Source organism: Nerophis ophidion, linkage group LG13 (assembly GCF_033978795.1).
Source record: "Nerophis ophidion isolate RoL-2023_Sa linkage group LG13, RoL_Noph_v1.0, whole genome shotgun sequence".
Classification (NCBI taxonomy): Eukaryota; Metazoa; Chordata; class Actinopteri; order Syngnathiformes; family Syngnathidae; genus Nerophis; species Nerophis ophidion.
This window is the reverse complement of record NC_084623.1, coordinates 48,048,021-48,070,468: the sequence shown is the minus strand read 5'-3', so window position 1 is coordinate 48,070,468 and position 22,448 is coordinate 48,048,021. Positions and strand designations below refer to the sequence as shown.

The 22,448-nt window shown below is 42.1% G+C and overlaps 1 protein-coding gene across 3 annotated transcripts in view; it reads right to left on the bottom strand.

The window, feature by feature from the left end:
- LOC133564667 (cGMP-dependent 3',5'-cyclic phosphodiesterase) overlaps positions 1 to 22,448 on the bottom strand; it is a 495,045-nt gene that overhangs the window by 22,278 nt on the left and 450,319 nt on the right. For all 3 annotated transcript variants that reach the window (XM_061919132.1, XM_061919134.1, XM_061919133.1), the window contains exons 18-25: positions 14,421 to 14,595; positions 12,514 to 12,626; positions 7,324 to 7,401; positions 6,964 to 7,086; positions 6,785 to 6,855; positions 5,214 to 5,336; positions 1,798 to 1,885; positions 1,327 to 1,374 (exon numbers count right to left, since the gene is read on the bottom strand). In XM_061919132.1, coding sequence (XP_061775116.1) covers positions 1,327 to 1,374; positions 1,798 to 1,885; positions 5,214 to 5,336; positions 6,785 to 6,855; positions 6,964 to 7,086; positions 7,324 to 7,401; positions 12,514 to 12,626; positions 14,421 to 14,595 — 819 coding nt within the window. The remainder of the gene's footprint in view (positions 1 to 1,326; positions 1,375 to 1,797; positions 1,886 to 5,213; positions 5,337 to 6,784; positions 6,856 to 6,963; positions 7,087 to 7,323; positions 7,402 to 12,513; positions 12,627 to 14,420; positions 14,596 to 22,448) is intronic.

The following is a 22,448-nucleotide window of genomic DNA, read 5'->3' as shown; positions in this document are numbered from 1 at the left end:
GCTGAGTTGTGGTGCAATAAAAAATAGAAATTTCTCAATTGCTCTGTTTATTGTTGCTGTTCTGAGTGTTGCTGGCTCGGTTTTGGTTTTGAAATTGGATTGCTTTGTTTTGTTTGATTGAATTAAAAAAACAAAACAAGTTATTGTGATTCTTTATCTGTTTCTGGCTGCAGGATTAGGTCCCTGCTTTTTGCAGATGATGTGGTCCTGATGGCTTCATCTGGCCGGGATCTTCAGCTCTCACTAGATCGGTTCGCAGCAGAGTGTGAAGCGACCGGGATGAGTATCAGCACCTCCAAGTCCGAATCCATGGTTCTCGCCCCGGAAAAGGGTGGCGTGCCATCTCCGGGTTGGAGTGGAGACCCTGCCCCAAGTGGAGGAGTTCAAGTACCTCGGAGTCTTGTTCACGAGTGAGGGAAGAGTGGATCGTGAGATCGACAGGCGGATCGGTGCGGCATCTTCAGTAATGCGGACGCTGTATCGATCCGTTGTGGTGAAGAAGGAGCTGAGCCGGAAGGCAAAGCTCTCAATTTACCGGTCGATCTACGTTCCCATCCTCACCTATGGTCATGAGCTTTGGGTCATGACCGAAAGGACAAGATCACGGGTACACGCGGCCGAAATTAGTTTCCTCCGCCAGGTGGCGGGGCTCTCCCTCAGAGATAGGGTGAGAAGCTCTGCCATCCGGGAGGAGCTCAAAGTAAAGCCTCTGCTCCTCCACATCGAGAGGAGCCAGATGAGGTGGTTCGGGCATCTGGTCAGGATGTCACCCGAACGCCTCCCGAGGGAGGTGTTTAGGGCACGTCCAACCAGTAGGAGGCCACGGGGAAGACCCAGGACACGTTGGGAAGACTATGTCTCCCGGCTGGCCTGGGAGCGCCTCGGGATCCCCCGGTAAGAGCTGGACGAAGTGGCTGGGGAGAGGGAATTTTGGGCTTCCCTGCTTAGGCTGTTGCCACCTGACCTCGGATAAGCGGAAGAAGATGGATGGATGGACATTCAGGAAATGTCAGAAATCGGATAAGAAACATGTTATTACATCTTAAGTGTGATCTGCATCATCTTTTGGATTTAATACTTTGTTTTCGTTATTTGGAGGTAGGGCCTGACGAATGCTTTTCTAGTTAAAATGTAATGTGCACCTATAGTTCATAGTAACATCAGTAATACACTGTAAAGCGTGACATGATCAACATCGAATTTCACTGAATGTCAATTCTACTTCCTCCATTTCCAATTTGAATTGCGATCGTTTGCCACCTCAAGACAAATTTATGGCATCCAATTGTAATTCAGCACAAAATTGCTACCTATCTGCGCATTTACCTCCATCACGGATCCCTCTGAGCTGTAGAGAGCAGCCAGCACAGATTGCTGAAAACAGAGGCAGTCAACAAATGAAACACCATCCCGTCATCACACACGTTGCATTGATTAAAAAAAAGCAGCATGAACCCCCCCGTTCCCCGACACACACACACACACACACACACACACACACACACACACACACACACACACACACACACACACACACACACACACACACACGCACACGCACACGCACACGCACACGCACACAAAAAGCCCACGTCTTCCATTGAACTTCCCGTGCCTCTTTTAGGACGACTCTCGAAATAGCAAAGCGACGCTGGAGGCACGTACATGACGAGAGCGTAACAGACAAACATTCTTCCAATCATAATGGTGTTCTGTCTCCCACGGAGGCGAGACACAATCCCACGGCACAACATGCCTCATTCCTTGCTCCACCCGACATACTCCAAAAGCTCTCACCGAGGCCACTTGGAAAGAGTTGTTGGTGCCACGGTGGTCCAGGTCATGGCACAGGCAGGACACGAAGAGAGCTAAAATCTCTATGTCCCTTCGAGAGAGCAGGGGAAATGAGGTCATTAGCAATGCAGGAATACACCAGAGTTGTCAAGGTATTAAAAGCACCAGTAGAGTGGAAAAACAGGTTGTCTTTATATGCTTGATTGTGTTTCATTGCATCCATTAAACCAGTGTTTTTCAACCAGAGATAGTCTGGTGTGCTGTGGGAAATTATCTAATTTCACCCTATTTAGGTTAAAAATATTTTTGGCAAACCAGTAATTATAATCTGCAAATTATGTGTTGTTGAGTGTCTGTGCTGTCTAGAGATCAGCAGAGTAACCGTGTAATACTCTTCCATATCAGTAAGTGGCAGCCAGTAGCTAAATGCTTTGTAGATGTCGGGAACAGCGGGAGGCAGCGTGCAGGTAAAAACGTGTCTAATGCTTAAACTAAAAATAAACAAAAGGCGAGTGCCCCTAAGAAAAGGCATTGAAGCTTAGGGAAGGCTATGTGGTACGAATCTAAAACTGAACTGGCTGCAAAGTAAAAACAAAACAAAACAGAATGCTGGACGACAGCAAAGACTTACTGTGGAGCAAAGATGGCACCCACAATGTACATATGAACACGACATGACAATCAGCAATGTCCCGAAAAAAGGATAAAAACAACAGAAATATTCTTGATTGCTAAAAACAAAGTATATGCGGGAAATATCGCTCAAAGTGTTACGACCGGGTCGCATGGTGATGCGGGGTTTGTTCTCCTAGGATGCAAACGGACAAGACATAACATGATTTAATAGTATAACAACACTAAACAGGTACAAAACGGAAAACAAACCGACGAAACAATAATAATAATAATAATAATAATAATGGATTAGATTTATATCGCGCTTTTCTATTGTTAGATACTCAAAGCGCTCACAGAGAAGTGGGAACCCATCATTCATTCACACCTGGTGGTGGTAAGCTACATCAGTAGCCACAGCTGCCCTGGGGTGGACTGACGGAAGCGTGGCTGCCAGTTTGCTCCTACGGCCCCTCCGACCACCACCAATCATTCATTCATCATTCATTCACCAGTGTGAGCGGCACCGGGGGCAAAGGGTGAAGTGTCCTGCCCAAGGACACAACAGCAGCGATTTGGATGTCAATAGGTGGGAAGCGAACCTGCAACCCTCAGGTTTCTGGCATGGCCGCTCTACCCACTACGCCATGCCGCCCCGTAACAAGGTGCCGATCGCACCGGAAGCTAAGGCTACAACTTAGTACGGACCAGACATCCCTAGCGGAGGCTAGGAGACGAGCAAAAACTTACATAACAGTAGAAGCCAGACCGACTGACTGGCAAAATCAGGCTTAAATAATGTCACTGATTACAAAGAGGTGCGCGTCCCGAACACAAGCAGCAGGTGAAAATAATAAGTAGGTATGGGAACCAACTCAGAGGTGCACAAACAGGAACTAAAGGAGTCCAAAACTAACAGAAAACACAAGTGACTCAAAAAATTTAAATAGACTACGATCCGGGCAGCGGATTGTAAAACAAAGGAAGACGTAAAACTGCCATAGGAAAATACCAAAAAAAGAGAAAAAGCCACCAAAATAGGAGCATAAGACAAGAACTAAATCCCTACATACATAAAAACAGCAAAAAACTCAAAATAAGTCACGACGTGATGTGGACAGGTGGTGACAGTACACCTACTTTGAGACAAGAGCTATAGTGATGCATGCTTGGTTACACTTTAAAGTCATATCCAACAATTGTGACAAGGACTTTTTACTGTCAACTGAGTTAATTTTTTTAATGATTTCTGCTGGTGGTGTGCCTCCGTTTTTTTTAACGCAAAAAGTGTGCGTCGGCTCAAAAAGGGTTGAAAAACACTGCGTTAAACCATATCCAATCGTATTTACAATCCGCAAAGTATGTGAAAACACAGTTTAAACGTCACAAAATGGCCCAAATTTCGGTCCGCCATTCTGAAAATTCCGCTATTTCCGAAGATTTACGTCACAATGGGAACGCCTCTGCACTCTTGACCATGTTTTCAGATCAGTCATACTGGAAATACGAGAAAATTAGACGGAGATGTGCTGTCTATCATTCACAATCTCTATGACATGAACACGATTTTCTTTTTTTATGCATCCTAAGCCGTAAATAAATAAATACATTAAAAAAGTCCTTTAACAATGTAGTCAATGGGGGCTCTCTATTTTGCCCACAAAACCCTCTAAATAACCGTCCAAAACTCGCCAACAATACTCTCTGTACATATCGTGACCTGAATATTAACCAAATATTAGCCGTGTTGTTGTCATAAGCGCAAACTATTTCTTAGCGAAGCGATGGTAAATAGTAAAATGGGTAATACTTGTATAGCGCTTTTCTACCTTCAAGACACTTAATGCGCTTTGACACTATTTCCACATTCACCCATTCACACACACATTCACACTTTGATGGTGGGAGTTGCCATGCAAGGCCCTAACCACGACCCATCAGGAGCAAGGGTGAAGTGTCTTGCTCAAGGACACAACGAACGTGACAAGGTTGATAGAAGCTGAGGGCTCGAACCAGGAACCCTCAGGTTGCTGGCACGGCCACTGTCCTAACTGTGCCACACAATTCTCAGCAGCAATGATACAGACAGCTAAGTAGCCCTCTGAAGCTTTTAGATGATCAATCATGCCACTAATCTGGATATTAGGACGATTTAGCCGTAAATCCAGAATTTGTTCATCTGTGACATTCAATTTTTTTCCCGTAGATGGAGACAAACACACACAACCGAAGACAGTGTCGGCAGAGAGACTTCCTAATTAACCCTTTGTGTGGATCATGAATAATTCTTCATCTAAATGGGACGTTATGGACATCCTAACAGCCGTCATCACAGTGAGAGCAGACATTGTACAGTACGCTATTTTTTTATTATGTTTGTAATTTGTATCCCTTGTTTAGCAATTAGCAATACTGCTACATGATGCCATAGGGTTTCACGAAAGCTGGATTTGTTTAGCAGAGCTTCTAAAACTCCTTATTTTCAAGTTCAACAATATATGTTTCTGGATCATAATTTTGCCCTAAGTAAAATTTTGTTGCTGACTCTCGCAAAGTCTGCACGATTTGCATTGTTGTCGATGGGGAAAGGATCTGCGTTTCCTACCTCTACGTCTCATTATGTCGTGAGTGTCTTCCTCATTATCTTTCACAATTACTCAGGGATTTCCATGAGACTGATACTATTTTGATCATATCGATTTATTTGCAAACTTTGGAAGTCTGTAGATGTCATAAATCATATATATGTGATAACTTTAACTAAGAGGCAACTTGTTTTTCCACTCTACTGGTTACGGACTCACTCGAGGTAGTTGGACAGCCCTAGGTTTTTGTAGAGCAGGTAGCAGAAGTGGGAGACGGAGAATGCGTGCATCCAGTTGTGGTAGGGCGGGTCCCTGTAGCCTTTCTTGACCATTAGGCAAAACCTGTCACCAAGGAGAGTCACCAAAGAGTGAAATCAATAAAATGTATGGTTAGCGCGGGGGTCAGCGACTCGCGGCTCTTTAACGCCGCCCTGGTGGCTCCCCGGAGCATTTTAAAAAAAAAGGATGGAAAATGGAAAAAGATTTTTGTTTTAGTACGGTTTTTGTTTTTGACGACAAACCTTCCCAATTATTAGAAAGTCCACTGTTTAATATGTTTAATATGAGCCTTTAGTGAACATGGATCTGTCCTACTAACTCCGTCAGTTCTACTAGTTCCGTCAGTGTGGACTGTGACGCAACAGTTTCCACTCCTTCTTTGTCTCATTTTGTCCACCAAAAGTTTAATGCTGTGCCTGAATGCACAAAGGTGCGCTTTCTTGATGTTATCGACTTGAAATAGACTAGCAATCAGGCTATTTAGTATAGCTGTATGTACATATTGCATCATTTGTAGGTATATTTGAGCTTATTTAATTTCCCTTACATTCATACTCTTTGTATATAATTTAAATTTGCATGTCTCATGACACATTATCTGTATGTAATATTGGCTGCATTTCAGATAGTTGTTTGTGTGCCTTTTTGTTCCAGACCACAGCAAATGTCACCAAGCTCGCCAAAGATTGTAATAAATAATTCAAAAGAAGATAGCCTGCCATTTTCTTTAACTTGGACACATTAACACATTTATACATTTGGCCATTAAATGCCAGTAATTTACAAGAACTGTCTCACCTTCTGAATAGCCTTTGATTTACTAATGGTTTCTAATGTTGTAAAAATGTGTGGAATAAATATTGAATTTTATAATTTCTGTCAACAAATATTTGCTTCAGCCTGCGACACATAGTCATTTTGATAGTAGGCTATTAAAGCTGATATAGACACTTCTGTCATGTGTTGCCTTCATTATGAGACTTATATAGGGCTTTTAATTATTTCCGGCTCCAGACAGATTTTTTTTGGGTTTTTTTTGTATTTTTGGTCCAATATGGTTCTTTCACCGTTTTTGGGTTGCTGACCCCGGGGTTAGCGGAAAGAAGCACATGTGTGTTTCCTAACAATGACTATATTCTCCTGAGAACCAGCGCCCTCTGCAGTGGACTTTTATTTTTAAACTGTGACAGTTAGAGATTTTGAAAAAATAGCCATGCAAAACCCAAATGACACTGGCTCCGAGGAGCACACACATGTAGGTGTGGTGCCGTGTAGGGCAGGCGTGTCCAAACTTTCTGACTGGGGGGGCCGCAATAGGCTAAAATATACCTTTAGTCTGCCCTGTACCGAAGCGCAAGAACCAAAAATATATCCAAAAATCAAACGTTTGAACACGCCTGCATTACTGTCATGTACTGTATGTAAATCATGTGATCGTATTTACATAACGAGCGACTAAACTCAGGCTGGCCCTGTATGTGGTGTACGGAGTCCACGTGCGAGCGTCACACCTGGCGAGAGTCTGCCGGTCGATCTTGTAGATGTTGATGAAACCCATGTCTTCAAACATGCTGAGGACGCACTGTGGACACACACACCACAAAATCAATCCCTACATTAACTGCAAATCTGCGAGCTCATCTCTTCTGCCGGGCTCGTCATGGAGCCTATTTCCGCCCCTCCGGCTTACCATGGGTGTGGTTTCGTCGGGCAGCGAGCGCGGCTGATAGGTGAACTCGGCGAAACACGGATGGAGCTTCTTAATGGGCTCGATCTCTAAGACCAGCACCTTGGACACCTCTTCTTCTGAAACCTGCAGCACAGACACACGGCATTATTTAGTGCAAACTTTTTACCGGTAACACCATAATGACCAGCACTAAAGTACAGTAGCGACGTAGGCCCAAGTATCCATTAAAAACAAGGCAGAGTTTTACTTGATATTTTTGACCAAACAGTTGGAAATCTAATCAAGTACCACTAGATGGAGCGTCAGCTTGAGAATAATTTCTGATTTAAAGCAAAGAGTGTGCATAAGTGTTTTATTTACCTTCATGTGGTACTTCATCATTTCATTAGCCAGGTGGGACCGGAACTGAGCTTCATGGACTCTCTTGTAGAGCAAAGACTGCAGACACAAACCAACATGGCATCACCACCCAGTAAGGCTTTTATTGAACCTTTCCAAAGACAAACGTTTGCATTAAAACCCATTGACTCCGCTTCTTCCCTTCTTTTTAAAGATCCTCATCTCTAAACGCCTCCGGCTTCCCGCAATTGTCGGGATATTGATTTTCAAGTGAGGTGAAATGTTTTCTCATATCGCCGGAAAATTGCAGAGCGGACAGCGGCCACAAATGTTATTTATCGGCCAACTTCCGAGCTATCTCAACCCCAATCTTTTTTTCAATTCACGCAGGGCTTGTTTAAGTCACACTTACAATGACACACAGTACAGACGTAAATAACAATAAAATGCAGATTCTCCTATTTGAAGTCAAATCACCTCAAACGACATGCAGTTCTTACTTCAGGCAGCCCTCGGCATGTTAAATATTGATGAATAATGCAAGGGGTCGTGTTTAAATGATACACAAGCTGCTCAAATGAAACATCTTTGTCATGATGATGCGCAATTTGTCACCCCAAGATGCAAGAGGACCAGATCGGACGAGAATTGCAGGTATGAGTTTGGTTTAATGCAAAAATGAAAACATTGGGACAAAAACTGACAAAAGAAAAGGCGTGCCGAACGCACGGGAAGCTAATCTAAAACTTAGCATGCAGTCCAAGAGTCCAAAAGTAACGTGCCGAGTGCACGAGAAGCTAAGGAGCAACTTAGCATAGATAAAAGATTAAGGAATTACCAACGTGAGTGTTGCATACAGCAAAAAAAAAAAGATCCAGGAAGAACTGAGGTAGAAGGCAAGCTTAAATGCTGGCAGCAATCAAAAATCAGGTGCGTGTCAAAAACAAGTAGCAGGTGGAACAAATATGAAACCGTGGTAACGGAACAAAAAAGGAAGAGCAAAACTAGGGATCGGAAGAGTCCAAAATCAAACAGAAAACACAAAAGGTTTCAAAAACCAAAATAATATATGACCCGGGCGGCGGATCATAGCACGCTTATAGGAAAAACTATCAAAACACGGGCAGTTACTCACATTGAGAGTTCATTTAAAAACTAGATGGAGCAATTCTTGGAGGAATGGTGCCTGAATCCTCCAATGCTGAAGTCGAAATTCAAAATGACTAATTGTTGAAGTAGAGCACAAACATTCCTGAACAGGCTGAATATTTTGAAGTTGGAATAGTTTAAATGAGATGAAAAATGTGGTAATTGTAGAAGCATTTAAGTCCCATCTTAAAACTAATTTGTATATTCTAGCCTTTAAATAGACCCCCTTTTTAGACCAGTTGATCTGCCGTTTCTTTTCTTTTCTCCTCTGCCCCCCTTTCCCTCATGGAGGGGGGTGGGGATGGGGGGGCACAGGTCCGGTGGCCATGGATGAAGTGCTTGTGATTTAGGGCTATATAAATAAACATTGATTGATTGATTGAACTTTGAAGAATGTACTATATCAATGGGAATTTTCCCCCCAAAATTGGGAATTTCTGGTAAAGCGAGAATTTCTTTGGAAAATGTTAGCAAAAAGTTGAATGGTGTAAATGAGTTGAAATGGTGGATGTTGAAATTTTTCAAATCTGTTGAGATTTGTTGAAGTAGTAACTAGAGATGTCTGATAATATCGGACTGCCGATGTTATTGGCCGATAAATGCTTTAAAATGTAAAATCGGAAAGTATCGGTATAGGTTTCGAAAAGTACAATTTATGACTTTTTAAAACACCGCTGTACGGAGTGGTACACGGACGTAGGGAGAAGTACAGAGCTCCAATAAACTTTTTTTTTGTTTGTTTTGTGTCCTGTCCAGCTTCTCAGGCAAATCATATAGTTGATGTAGATGCCCGTATTGGCTGTTCAGATTTACTTTACAAAAGAGATAAACTTTAAAAGCACCGCATTTGCTTGCCGGCCCAGTCACATAATATCAATGGCTTTTCACACACACAAGTGAATCCAACGCATACTTGGTCAACAGCCATACAGGTCACACTGAGGGTGGCCATATAAACAACTTTTAACACTGTTACAAATATGCGCCACACTGTGAATCTTTTTGTATTGTTTCAGTTTTATTGAATCACCAAAACGTCACAGTGGACTTATTGTGTCTGTTTAGCTGATTGGAGAGCTAGTTTCCGCAGCTAGTGGGTCCATGACAACGACTTTTGTTTTTTTTTATCTGCCGTTTTACTACCGTGTTACAGACACCATTTGGAAACCGTTAAGGTATGTAAAAAAACATATACAAATATCTAATTTCACAATGTATTTATCAGCGGCTTATAGCCCGGTGCGGCTAATATATGTAAAAATATTTTTTTCTTCTAAAATTGGTGGGGGGGCTCAAATACGGTCTGGAAATACGGTAACTACATTATCGGTTATCAGTATCGGTCTATGTAAGAAGTAAGTTATCTGTATTGATATCGGCTTAAAAAAACAATAGTTTTCATTCTTCTTTCATTCTTGGTATGATAATTTTTGTCAACTACATGAGACTGTGCTTAATGGGCAGTCCCACCAAGCCTTTGCACTCGAACATAAAAGCTGCTCGCTTCCGTGACGTACTCAGAAACTTCTTCAAATTTCCCTGGAGACGTTTGTCGACTCTCCTCCGCCTTGACTCAGCATTTTGCTTCCTCTGAGCTGCTCCTATTTTCCCAGACAATATTCATGTTCTCAGGGGCGTTGACTACAGCACAAGTTCACAGCCATGAACAATGTAAACTAAAAATACTAAACTAAACTATTTTCGAATTAATCATGAGTCTTATTTGTAACGATTCTCAATCGATTCAAGAAAATCAAAAATCGCATTATAATTTTTTTTTTAAATCTGTCCTGTCCAGCGACTCAGGCAAATCATATTGTTGATGTGCATCAGTGTTTTTGAAGTGAAGTGAATTATATTTATATAGCGCTTTTCTCTAGTGACTCAAAGCGCTTCACATAGTGAAACCCAATATCTAAGTTACATTTTTTAAACCAGTGTGGGTGGCACTGGGAGCAGGTGGGTAAAGTGTCTTGCCCAAGGACACAACGGCAGTGACTAGGATGTCAGAAGCGGGAATCGAACCTGCAATCCTCAAGTTACTGGCACGGCCACTCTACCAACCGAGCTATGCCGCCCCATTTTCAACAACTGTGCCACGGCACACTAGTGTGCCGTCAGATATTTTCTGGTATGCCGTAGGAAATTATGCAACCTCACCTAATTGGTCCAAAAATATTATTTGCAAATCAATAATTATAATGAAGTATAGGGATGGCTATGCAAAACAGAAGTAAAACTGAACCGGCGACAAAGTTAACAAAAACGGAATGCTGGACAACAGCAAAGACTTACAGCGTGTGAAGCAGATGGCGTCCACAAAGTACATCCCTACATGACATGACAATCAACAACGTCCCCACAAAGAAGGAAAGCATCCACACAACTTAAATAGTCTTGTTTGCCAATAGCAAGCAAGTCAGGCAATAACACTCAAAGGAAGGCGTTAAGCTGCTAAAGGAAAACACCAACAAAACAGGAAGGGCCACCAAAATAACAGCGCAAGACAGGAACTAAAACACTGCACACAGGAAAACAACAGCAAACACAAAATAAAGCACGACAACCTGGTGGAATTTCATTTTTTAAACGTTTTCTGCTGTTGTTGTGTCTCCGTATTTTTTTAATGGAAAAAAATGTGCCTTTGCTTAAAAAAGGTTGAAAAACACTGATGAAGACCTAGTCACGTCAAACTCCTTTTCAATGAGGGCCACATTGCAGTTATGGTTGCCCTCAGACGGCCGCTTTTAACAGTCAATAATATACAGTATGAATGTAAATGTGTATGTATAAAATGTGTATAATTTTTTATGTATTTGATTATTATATATTTTTTTTATGTACGCTGTACCAAACAAAATCTTTATATTGTACTGTAAAAACTGTCAGCTCAGTCGCCACAATGTATAATATAAAATAAGTAAGTAAATGGCATTAAATTAAATGGAATGGAAAAACAGTACTATTTTTTCCCCCACCAAAAATCATGATAGTTTTTTATACTGTAAAATCTACTGTTGTTGTGTTTTTATAATGTATTATTATTCTATATTGAATAACCATACGGAGTGGATTTTACTGTAAAAAATGTAACTGTAAAATTTTTGCACAATTTGTTGGATTGAAATCACAAGTCAAGAAGATATTTAAGTATTTATCTTTATTTTGAACAAAAACATTGTTTTGAAATGTATGATGATATAATATTTTGTTTTATTATTAGAGATGATTGAAGAGTAAATATATGCAATTGCACACAGTACATTTATTTTTGTAATACATTTATTACAAATGTATTACAAGTACAACCCATTTATTTATTATTTATTAAGAAAAGATAAGGTATCTTTATTACCATTTCGGGGGCCACACACATTGATGTGGCGGGCCAGATCTGGCCCCCTAGCCTTGAGTTTGACACCTGTGGATCATATCTGCTGTACAGATTTACTTTAGAAAAGAGAAGTGTTGGATACTCCTCTTATTGCCTTATTTGTATTTGACTTTATTTAAATGTTTGGGTATAATTTTACTGAACAAAACAAATTTTCTTTTAAGCAATTAAGAAATTTGTCAAAGCTGTTAATCTATTTTATGGAGTAATATAGTTAATTATAGAATCGGCATCCAATGTGATTAAAAAAAGAAATGATTTTGAATCGAGAATTGATTCTGAATCGAATCGTTACCCCTAAGAATCGAATCATATCATGTGGTGCCAAAGATTCACAGACCTAATAAATAATACTATTAACTGTAATGTGAACTATCCATCCATCCATTTTCTACCGCTTGTCCCTTTTTGGGGTCGCGGCAGGTGCTGGAGCCTATCTCAGCTGCATTCGGGCGGAAGGCGGCTTACACCCTGGACAAGTCGCCACTTCATCACTGGGTCCATTGTTAACTATAAATACTATTAAATAAATAAGAACATATCTCTAAGTATGTAAGTCAGGGAAGAATGTATGTAAAATATCTATAAAGAAAACTGAGTTTTCAGATAAGAGCTGTCTCTTGTGAAGCCAGTATGGATCCTGTCTAGTGTAAGTGGAAGAGACTTACATGGGCAATGCTGATACCACAGTAGATGGAAAAGGCCGTGGCGAGGTCCTCATCAAAGCGGTTAAACCACGGCCCGTTCATTTTATTCACCAACTCAGCAACACCGATCACCTCTGCAGAAATGAAGACAAAAATCTTGCTCATAAGGATTTTGTTTTTGCAAATAAATACATTATATTGATCATTGATTATAATGAATAATTGTCAAGAAGATCATACAACTTGGTATTTTAAACATGCCAACTGTATCAATCAATCGATCAATGTTTATTTATATATCTCTAAATCAGGAGTGTCTCACAGGGCTGCACAAGCCACAACGACATCCTCTGTTCAGATCCCACATCAGGGCAGGGAAAAACGCAACCCAATGGGACAGTGAGAAACCTTGGAGAGGACAGTAGATGTGGGGTCCGTTTCCAGGGCGACCAGTGCAATTTACGCCGAGTGGATCTAGCATAATATTGTGAGAGTCCAGTCCATTATGGATCTAACATAATAGTGAGAGTGGAGTCCATAGTGGATCTAACATAATAGTGAGAGTCCAGTCCATAGTGGATCTAACATAATAGCGAGAGTCCAGTCCATAGTGGGGCCAGCAGGAGACCATCCCGAGCGGTATGCATGTTTACGTTAGCATGCTAGCATGCTGAAATTAAAGTGCTAGCTTTTAGAGCTCATTTTGCAACCGTATACAGACTCGAGGTGACAATACCTTGGACCTTGGACCTGAGGCTGGACACCACAAAGACCGAAGATTCGATCATTTACTTTTAGTAAATGGAGCATTTGTGGCGACTGAACTGAACTCCTTTAAGTTCCTGGGAACTTACATCTCGGAGGACCTCACATGGACTGTCAACACTTCTGGTCTAAAAAGGGCACAGCAGAGACTACACAATCTTCCCGTGCTGCGAAGGAACCGAGAGGAGAAACTGCAGGTATCTTTTTTTACAGGTTGAGTTTGCTGCCCGCTCTGCTGCAAACAGAAAGGACCTGCAGAGGGTGACCGGGACAGCAGAGAAGATTATCGGCCGCCCTTTGCTTTCCCTAGAGGACGTTGCTCAATTTTGTCTGGGCAGAGCAAAGAAAATCCTAGCAGACAGTGCTCACCCTGGTCTCAGGGAAGAGATTGCGGTCACACAAGAGCAGGACAAACATAATTAAAAACAATTCTTATGAGATGGCCTTTAGGACATTGAATCTGTCCCAATACCTTACATTGTTTTATGTGGGCTCTGAACCGAGGATGTCGTTGTGGCTTGTGCAGCCCTTTGAGACACTTGTGATTTAGAGCTATGTAAATAAACATTGATCCATTGATTGATTGATTGGTTTTCACTGTTGCATTGCTGTTCGTACTTATTTTGAACATGCTATTTATTGTTTATATCGCGATTTCAACTGCACCCTATTATTTTCGTCATTCTCTCATTTTTGATGACAACAAAGTCCATCCATCCCTCTATTTTCTAGCACTTATTCCCTTTTTGGGGTCGCTGGCGCCTATCTCAGCTACAATAGGGCGGAAGGCGGTGTACACCCTGGACAAGTCGCCACCTCATCGCAGGGCCAACACAGATAGACAGACAACATTCACACTTACATTCACACACTAGGGCCAATTTAGTGTTGCCAATCAACCTATCCCCAGGTGCATGTTTTTGGAGGTGGGAGGAAGCCGGAGTACCCGGAGGGAACCCACACATTCACGGGGAGAACATGCAAACTCCACAAAGAAAGATCCCGAGCCTGGGATTGAACCCAGGACTGCAGGACCTTCGTATTGTAAGGCAGACGCACTAACCCCTCTGCCACCGTGAAGCCCTGACAATAAAGTGTTCTACTCTATTATAAAAAATAATAACCTGCCAGCTGAAAACCATCCCTACATTGCTCAATCTTACCGTCGTTCTCATCTTTGATGGGGAAGCAGAGGATGTTGCGAGTCTTGAATCCGGTGCTGTCATCCACGCCGCGGTAGAAAAGAGGGTGGGAGTAGGCGTCCTTGATATTCAGGATTTGACCTGTGGTTGCCACATGGCCTGCAATGCCCTGATCTGCTGGGATACGGAACTCCTTCTGCGGACACACACACACACACACACACACACACACACAAACACACACACACTGGTTATCATTTGGAATGGGGACCATGTTTTTGATCATGACTTGTGGGGACCAGCCTGGAGGCATAAAAAAAAAAGAAGGTAAAATGGCCACTTTCCAGTTAGCTCATACACGTCTTTAAATCTCTGGATTGATGAAGTAATGTGCTGATCATTCTTACTGGGCACCCTGGGGGAAAAAAAGTTAATATAGTTCATGGGGACTAAATTTAAATCATTTTGCCTAATTCACACAAATTTGCTTGTGACTACTGAGGACAATTTAAAAAACGCAGCTGTGCAAATGTCTCACACTCAAAACTAACCAGTAAACATGTTTTATGGGCCAAAGCTTAAAAATCGCTTAGGCATCTTCAGAATGTCACACCGCGGTGAGGGAAGTCTTGTCTTGTTTTATTTTGAAAAGCAACTCCTCTTGTTTCAGATCACAGGCCCTTCCACTTGTTTCACCAGTCTGACATCATCCCTGACCCTTGATTGTTTCCACCTGTTTCCCATTACCCTCATGTTCCATTTAAGCTCATGCCTCCCCTTCTGTGCCAGATCGTCTCGAGCTTTCGTGTCAGTCTAGCGTCCAAGTTCATGTTCGTATCCATGCCTTGCCTCTTTCCACGTCTACTTCCTTGGAACAAAGAATCCCATGCTGTAATTTTAAATTTCACTTTTTCTCCTCCTTAGAGCGACCTTTGCTAATCTAGCCTTTGTTCTACCAAAGTGGTGAGTTTAGAATTTTTCTAAATACCTTTTCTTCCTCAAAGTTTTTGAGGGATTTTTTTGTTCATCTTTATTAGAGTAGAAATATTTATAGCCATTTTTGTTCTTCCTCTAGTTGGAGCGTTTTATGTTAAATTTTTCATAGCAGATTCGACACTAATTATAGTTCGTCTTTTTGTTAGTATTTTCCTCCTCTTTAGGAGTGATATTCGGTTTATCCCTTTTTGGAACTTTTTCCGCTGACAGTTTTTGTTTATTCATTAAGTCCGTATTACTCTGGCTCTGGAGGTTTAAGAGGTTTTTCAAAATAAAAGCTTTATTAGAACCTCATCTCTGCATGTGAGTCCACTCCTTATTCCAAGCCTGACAAAGAATGGATCCGACTATCATTTAGGGAAGGGGTCGGCAACCTAAAATGTTGAAAGAGCCATATTGGACCAAAAATACAAAAACTATTCTGTCTGGAGCCGCAAAAAATTAAAAGCCATATTACATACAGATAGGGTGTCATGAGATATATATTGAATTAAGAGGACTTAAAGGAAACTAAATGAGCTCAAATATAGCTACAAATGAGGCATAATGATGCAATGTGTACATATAGCTAGCCTAAATGGCATGTTAGCATCGATTAGCTTGCTGTCATGCAGGGACCAAATATGTCTGATTAGCACTCCACACAAGTCAATAACATCAACAAAACTCACCTTTATGCATTCATGCACAACGTTAAAAGTTTGGTGGACAAAATGAGACATAAAAAGAAGTGGCATAAAACATTATTGTCGGAGAAAGTTATACACGTAAACAAACTACGGTGACTTCAGGGACCGCCAAAATTAGTAGGACAAAACGGCGCTGGCCAAATACTCGAATCAATGAAGCATGTTTAATGTAAATAGTGCGCTCTATTATAATTAGGGAGGTTTGTGTCATGTTTTCCTCCTACAGAAACCATTTTAAAACAAAAAATTTATATTTTATATCTTTTTCCCTTTTTCATACATTTCTGAAAAAGCTCCGGAGAGCCACTAGGCCGGCGCTAAAGAGCCCCATGCGGCTCTAGAGCCGCGGGTTGCTTCCCCATTAAAAGCCTACTGAAATGAGATTTTCTTATTTAAACTGCAATAGCAGGTCCATTCTATGTGTCATACTTAATCATTTCGCGATATTGCCATATTTTTGCTGAAAGGATTTAGTAGAAAATACTGACGATAAAGTTTGCAACTTTTGGTCGCTAATACAAAAGCCTTGCCTTTACTGGAAGTAGCAGACGATGTGCGCTTGACGTCACGGGTTGTAGGGTTCCTCACATCCTCACATTGTTTATAATCATAGCCACCAGCAGCAAGAGCTATTCGGACCGAAAAAGCGGCAATTTCCCCATTAATTTGAGCGAGGATGAAAGATTTGTGGATGAGGAAAGTTAGAGTGAGGCACTAAAAAAAAAGCGACGGCTCCGGGCGGCGGCAGTGGTAGCGTTTCATATGTAATTAGACACATTTACTAGGATAATTCTGGAAAATTCATTATCTGCTTATTGTGTTAATAGTATTTTAGTGAGATTCTAAAGTCATACCTGAAAGTCGGATGGCTGCGGTGAACGCCAGTGTCTCTGAGAGAAGCCAAGGAGCCAAGATCACAGCTGCTGCAGGAGGTCGCATAATCCACTGATGTCTCCGGTAAGAGCCGACATCACAATTTTCCCATCTAAAAACTTGCTGGTTGACTTAGAGAAACTTGTTCGCTTGAGTGCTCTGTGTTAAAGCTTCACAACAACAACAAAAACACCGGCTGTGTTTCGGTGCTGAAGGCAGCTGCAATCCACCGCTTTCCACCAACAGCATTATTCTTTATAGTCTCCAATTATTAATTGAACAAATTGCAAAAGATTCAGCAACACAGATGTCCAAATTACTGTGTAATTATGCGATGAAAAGAGACGACTTTTAGCCGTGTGTGGTGCTGGGCTAATATGTCCGCTACAACCCGAGATGTCACGCGCACGCGTCATCATACGTGTCATCATTCCGCGACGTTTTCAACAAGAAACTCAGCGGGAAATTTAAAAATGTAATTTAGTAAACTAATCCGGCCGTATTGGCATGTGTTGCAATGTTAATATTTCCTCATTGATATATAAACTATCAGACTGCGTGGTCGGTAGTAGTGGGTTTCAGTAGGCCTGTAAGTAAGTATTGCCAAAACGCACGCACGCACGCACGCACGCACGCACGCACGCACGCACGCACGCACGCACGCACGCACGCACGCACGCACGCACGCACGCACGCACGCACGCACGCACGCACGCACGCACGCACGCACGCACGCACGCACGCACGCACGCACGCACGCACGCACGCACGCACGCACGCACGCACGCACGCACGCACGCACGCACGCACGCACGCACGCACGCACGCACGCACGCACGCACGCACGCACGCACGCACGCACGCACGCACGCACGCACGCACGCACGCACGCACGCACGCACGCACGCACGCACGCACGCACGCACGCACGCACGCACGCACGCACGCACGCACGCACGCACACACACACACACACACACACACACACACACACACACACACACACACACACACACACACACACACACACACACACACTTTGTCTACATCCAACGCTTAATGGCTTCCAGCATGTCTGACACGGTCAGTAAACACCATCATTACAAAAGCGGTTACTTTATCCTTGACGTGGATGATCCACGTCGGTGGTCCAGGTGTGATTGTTGAACATTGATCCGCAGATAAGTGGTTAACAATGTGGTTTTTTGAGCAAAAGGTTTCGTATTTGCCACAATATCCCCCTGTGAACCAGCCCCCTACTGCAGTTGACACTTGTGTCTGCTATTTCTGTCGTCAAGGTTACAAATAATGCTGCCCCCGACAAAGAATCTTTGACCAGGTTTTGAAAAGTTGACTGACTAATTTTCTCTGTCAAATGGACTGCACTGAAAACAGGCAGTTGTGCATATGTACAAAACCCAAAACCAGTGAAGTTGGCACGTTGTGTAAATGGTAAATAAAACAGATTACAATGATATAGAATACAAATCCTTTTCAATCTATATTCAATTGAATAGACTGCAAAGACAAGATATTTAATGTTGGAACTTGAAAAATGTAGTTATTTTTGGCAAGTATTAGCTCATTTGGAATTTGATGCCAGCAAAATGTTCCAAAAACGCTGGCAGAAGGGGCAAAAAAAGACTGAGGAATGCTCATCAAACACTTATTTGGAACATCCCACAGGTGTGCAGGCTAATTGGGAACAGCTGGGTGCCATGATTGTGTATAAAAGCAGCTTCCATGAAATTCTCAGTCATTCACAAACAAGGATGGGGCGAGGGTCACCACTTTGTGAACAAATTGTTAAAAGAACAACATTTCTCAACCAGCTATTGCAAAGAATTTAGGGATTTCACCATTTACGGTCCGTAATATCATCAAAAGGTTGAGAGAATCTGGAGAAATCACTGCACATAAGCAGCAAGGCTGAAAACCAACATTGAAGGCCCGTGACCTTGGATCCCTCAGGCGGCACTGCCTAAAAAAGCGACATCAGTGTGTAAAGGACATCACCACATGGGCTCAGGAACACTTAAGAAAACCACTGTCAGTAACGACAGTTCATCACTACATCTGTAAGTGCAAGTTAAAACTCTACTATGTAAAGCCAAAGCCATTTATCAACAACACCCAGAAACGCCGCTGGCTGCGCCAAGCCCGAGCTCATATAAGATAGACTGATGCAGGGTGTAAATGTGTTCTTTGTTGTGACGAGTCCACATTTCAAATTGTTTTTGGAAACTGTGGACGTCTTGTCCTCCGGACCAAAGAGGAAAAGAACCATCCGGCCTGTTCTAGGTGCAACGTTCAATAGCCAGCATCTGTGATGGTATGGGGGTGTATTAGTGCCCAAGGCATGGGTAACTTGCACAGATGTGAAGGCACCATTAATCTTCCACTGCCTTTTTGTCTCATTTTGTCCACCAAAGGTTTTATGCTTTGTGTGAAAGCACAAAGGTAAGCTTTGTTGATGTTATCGACTTGTTGGAGTGCTAATTTGGTCAGTGCATGACTGCAAGCTAATCAATGCTACCATGCTATTTAGGCCAGCCGTATTTACATATTGCATTTATCATAATGCAGACTTGGTCAAATGAAGGCCCGGGGGCCACATTCTGCCCGTTAAGATTTTCAATGTGGCCCGCCGGACATTCCCAAATATATTTTTTTAGATCTTTAAGATGCAAAGTGTAGCTGCCATTATGATGTACAGGGATGTTTTCTACTGACCTAATTAAATGAACTATACAAAGTATTTCAATGGGTAGAATCTGCGCTTTTGAATTATATACTAGATACCACGTTTCCATATGAGTTGGGAAATTGTGTTAGATGTAAATATAAACGGGATACAATGATTTGCAAATCATTTTCAACCCATATTCAGTTGAATGCACTACAAAGACAACATAGTTGATGTTCAAACTCAAACTTTATTTTTTTTTTGCAAATAATAATTAACTTAGAATTTCATGGCTGCAACACGTGCCAAAGTAGTTGGGAAAGGGCATGTTCACCACTGTGTTACATCACCTTTTCTTTTAACAACACTCAATAAACGTTTGAGAACTGAGGAAACTATTTGTTGAAGCTTTGAATGTGGAATTCTTTACCATTCTTGCTTGATGTACAGCTTATGTATTTTTGGGTCTCCCCATGTCTAGCATTAAAAGATTACAGTTGGTACAAAATGCGGCTGCTAGACTTTTGACAAGAACAAGAAAATTTGATCATATTACGCCTGTACTGGCTCACCTGCACTGGCTTCCTGTGCACTTAAGATGTGACTTTAAGGTTTTACTACTTACGTATAAAATACTACACGGTCTAGCTCCATCCTATCTTGCCGATTGTATTGTACCATATGTCCCGGCAAGAAATCTGCGTTCAAAGGACTCCGGCTTATTAGTGATTCCCAAAGGCCAAAAAAAGTCTGCGGGCTATAGAGCGTTTTCATTTCGGGCTCCAGTACTCTGGAATGCCCTCCCGGTAACAGTTCGAGATGCCACCTCAGTAGAAGCATTTAAGTCTCGCCGTAAAACTCATTTGTATACTCTAGCCTTTAAATAGACTCCCTTTTTAGACCAGTTGATCTGCCGTTTCTTTTATTTTTCTCCTATGTCCCACTCTCCCTTGTGGAGGTGGTCCGGTCCGATCCGGTGTCCATGTACTGCTTGCCTGTGTATCGGCTGGGGACATCTCTGCGCTGCTGATCCGCCTCCGCTTGGGATGGTTTTGTGAACGGGACTCTTGCTGCTGTGTTGGATCTGCTTTGGACTGGACTCTCACGGCTGTGTTGGATCCATTATGGATTGAACTTTCACAGTATCATGTTAGACCCGCTCGACATCCATTGCTTTCGTCCTCTCCAAGGTTCTCATAGTCATCATTGTCACCGACGTCCCACTGGGTGTGAGTTTTCCTTGCCCTTATGTGGGCATACTGAGGATGTCGTAGTGGTTTGTGTTGTGGTTTGTGCAGCCCTTTGAGACACTAGTAATTTAGGGCTATATAAGTAAACATTGATTGATTGATTGAAGTTGTTCAACAGTCCGGGGTCTCCGTTGTCGCATTTTACGCTTCATAATGCGCCACACATTTTCGATGGGAGACATGTCTGGACTGCAGACGGGCCAGGAAAGTACCCGCACTCTTTTACTACGAAACCAAACTGTTGTAACACGTGGCTTGGCATTGTTTTGCTGAAATAAGCAGGGGCGTCCATGATAACGTTGCTTGGATGACAACATATGTTGCTCCAAAACCTGTATGTACCTTTCAGCATTAATGGTGCCTTCACAGATGTGTAAGTTACCCATGCCTTGGGCACTAATACACCCCCATACCATCACAGATGCTGGCTTTTCAACTTTGCGCCTACAACAATCCGGATGGTTATTTTCCTTGTTGTTCCGGAGGACACCATGTCCACAGTTTCCAAATATAATTTGAAATGTGGACTCGTCAGACCACAGAACATATTTCCACTTTGCATCAGTCCATCTTAGATGAGCTCGGGTTTGGCGAAGCCGTCAGTGTTCCTTTGTGTTGTTGATAAATGGAGAGTTTTAACTTGGACTTACACATTTAGCAACCAACTGTAGTTACTGACAGTGGTTTTATGAAGTGTTCCTGAGCCTATGTGGTGATATCCTTTACACACTGATGTCGGTTTTTGGTACAGTACCGCTTGAGGGATCAAAGGTCCGTAATATCATCGCTTATGTGCAGTGATTTCTCCAGATTGTCTGAACCTTTTGATGATTTTACGGAACGTAGATGGTAAAATCCTTAAATTCAATGCAATAACTCGTTGAGAAATCTTTTTCTAAAACTGTTTGACAATTTGCTTACAAAGTGGTGACCCTTGCCCCATCCTTGTTTGTGAATGACTTAATATTTCATGGAAGCTGCTTTTATACCCAATCATGGCATCCACCTGTTCCCAATTAGCCTGCACACCTGTGGGATGTTCCAAAAAAGTGTTTGATGAGCATTCCTCAACTTTATCAATATTTATTGCCACCTTTCCCAACTTTTGTCATGTGTTGCTGGCATCAAATTATAAAGTTCATGATTATTTGCAAAAAAAAAAAATGTTTATCAGTTTGAACATCAAATATGTTGTCTTTGTAGCATATTCAACTGAATATGGGTTGAAAAAGATTTGCAAATCATTGCATTGCGTTTATATTTACATCTAACACAATTTCCCAACTCATATGGAAACGGGGTTTGTATATATTTCTATAAATATAAATATGTGGCCCCCGAGTCAAAATAATTGCCTAGGCCTGTCATAATGGCAGCTACACTTTGCATCTTAAAGATCCCAAAAAATAATTTGGGAATATCCGGCGGGCCAGATTGAAAAGCTTAACGTACCGCATGTGGCCCCCGGGCCATAATTTGCCCTGGTCTGCATTAACCTGGCTTCATGTGGCCCTCTGTTTATTTTTTGGGACAACCCCAGCGCAGACCATCATAA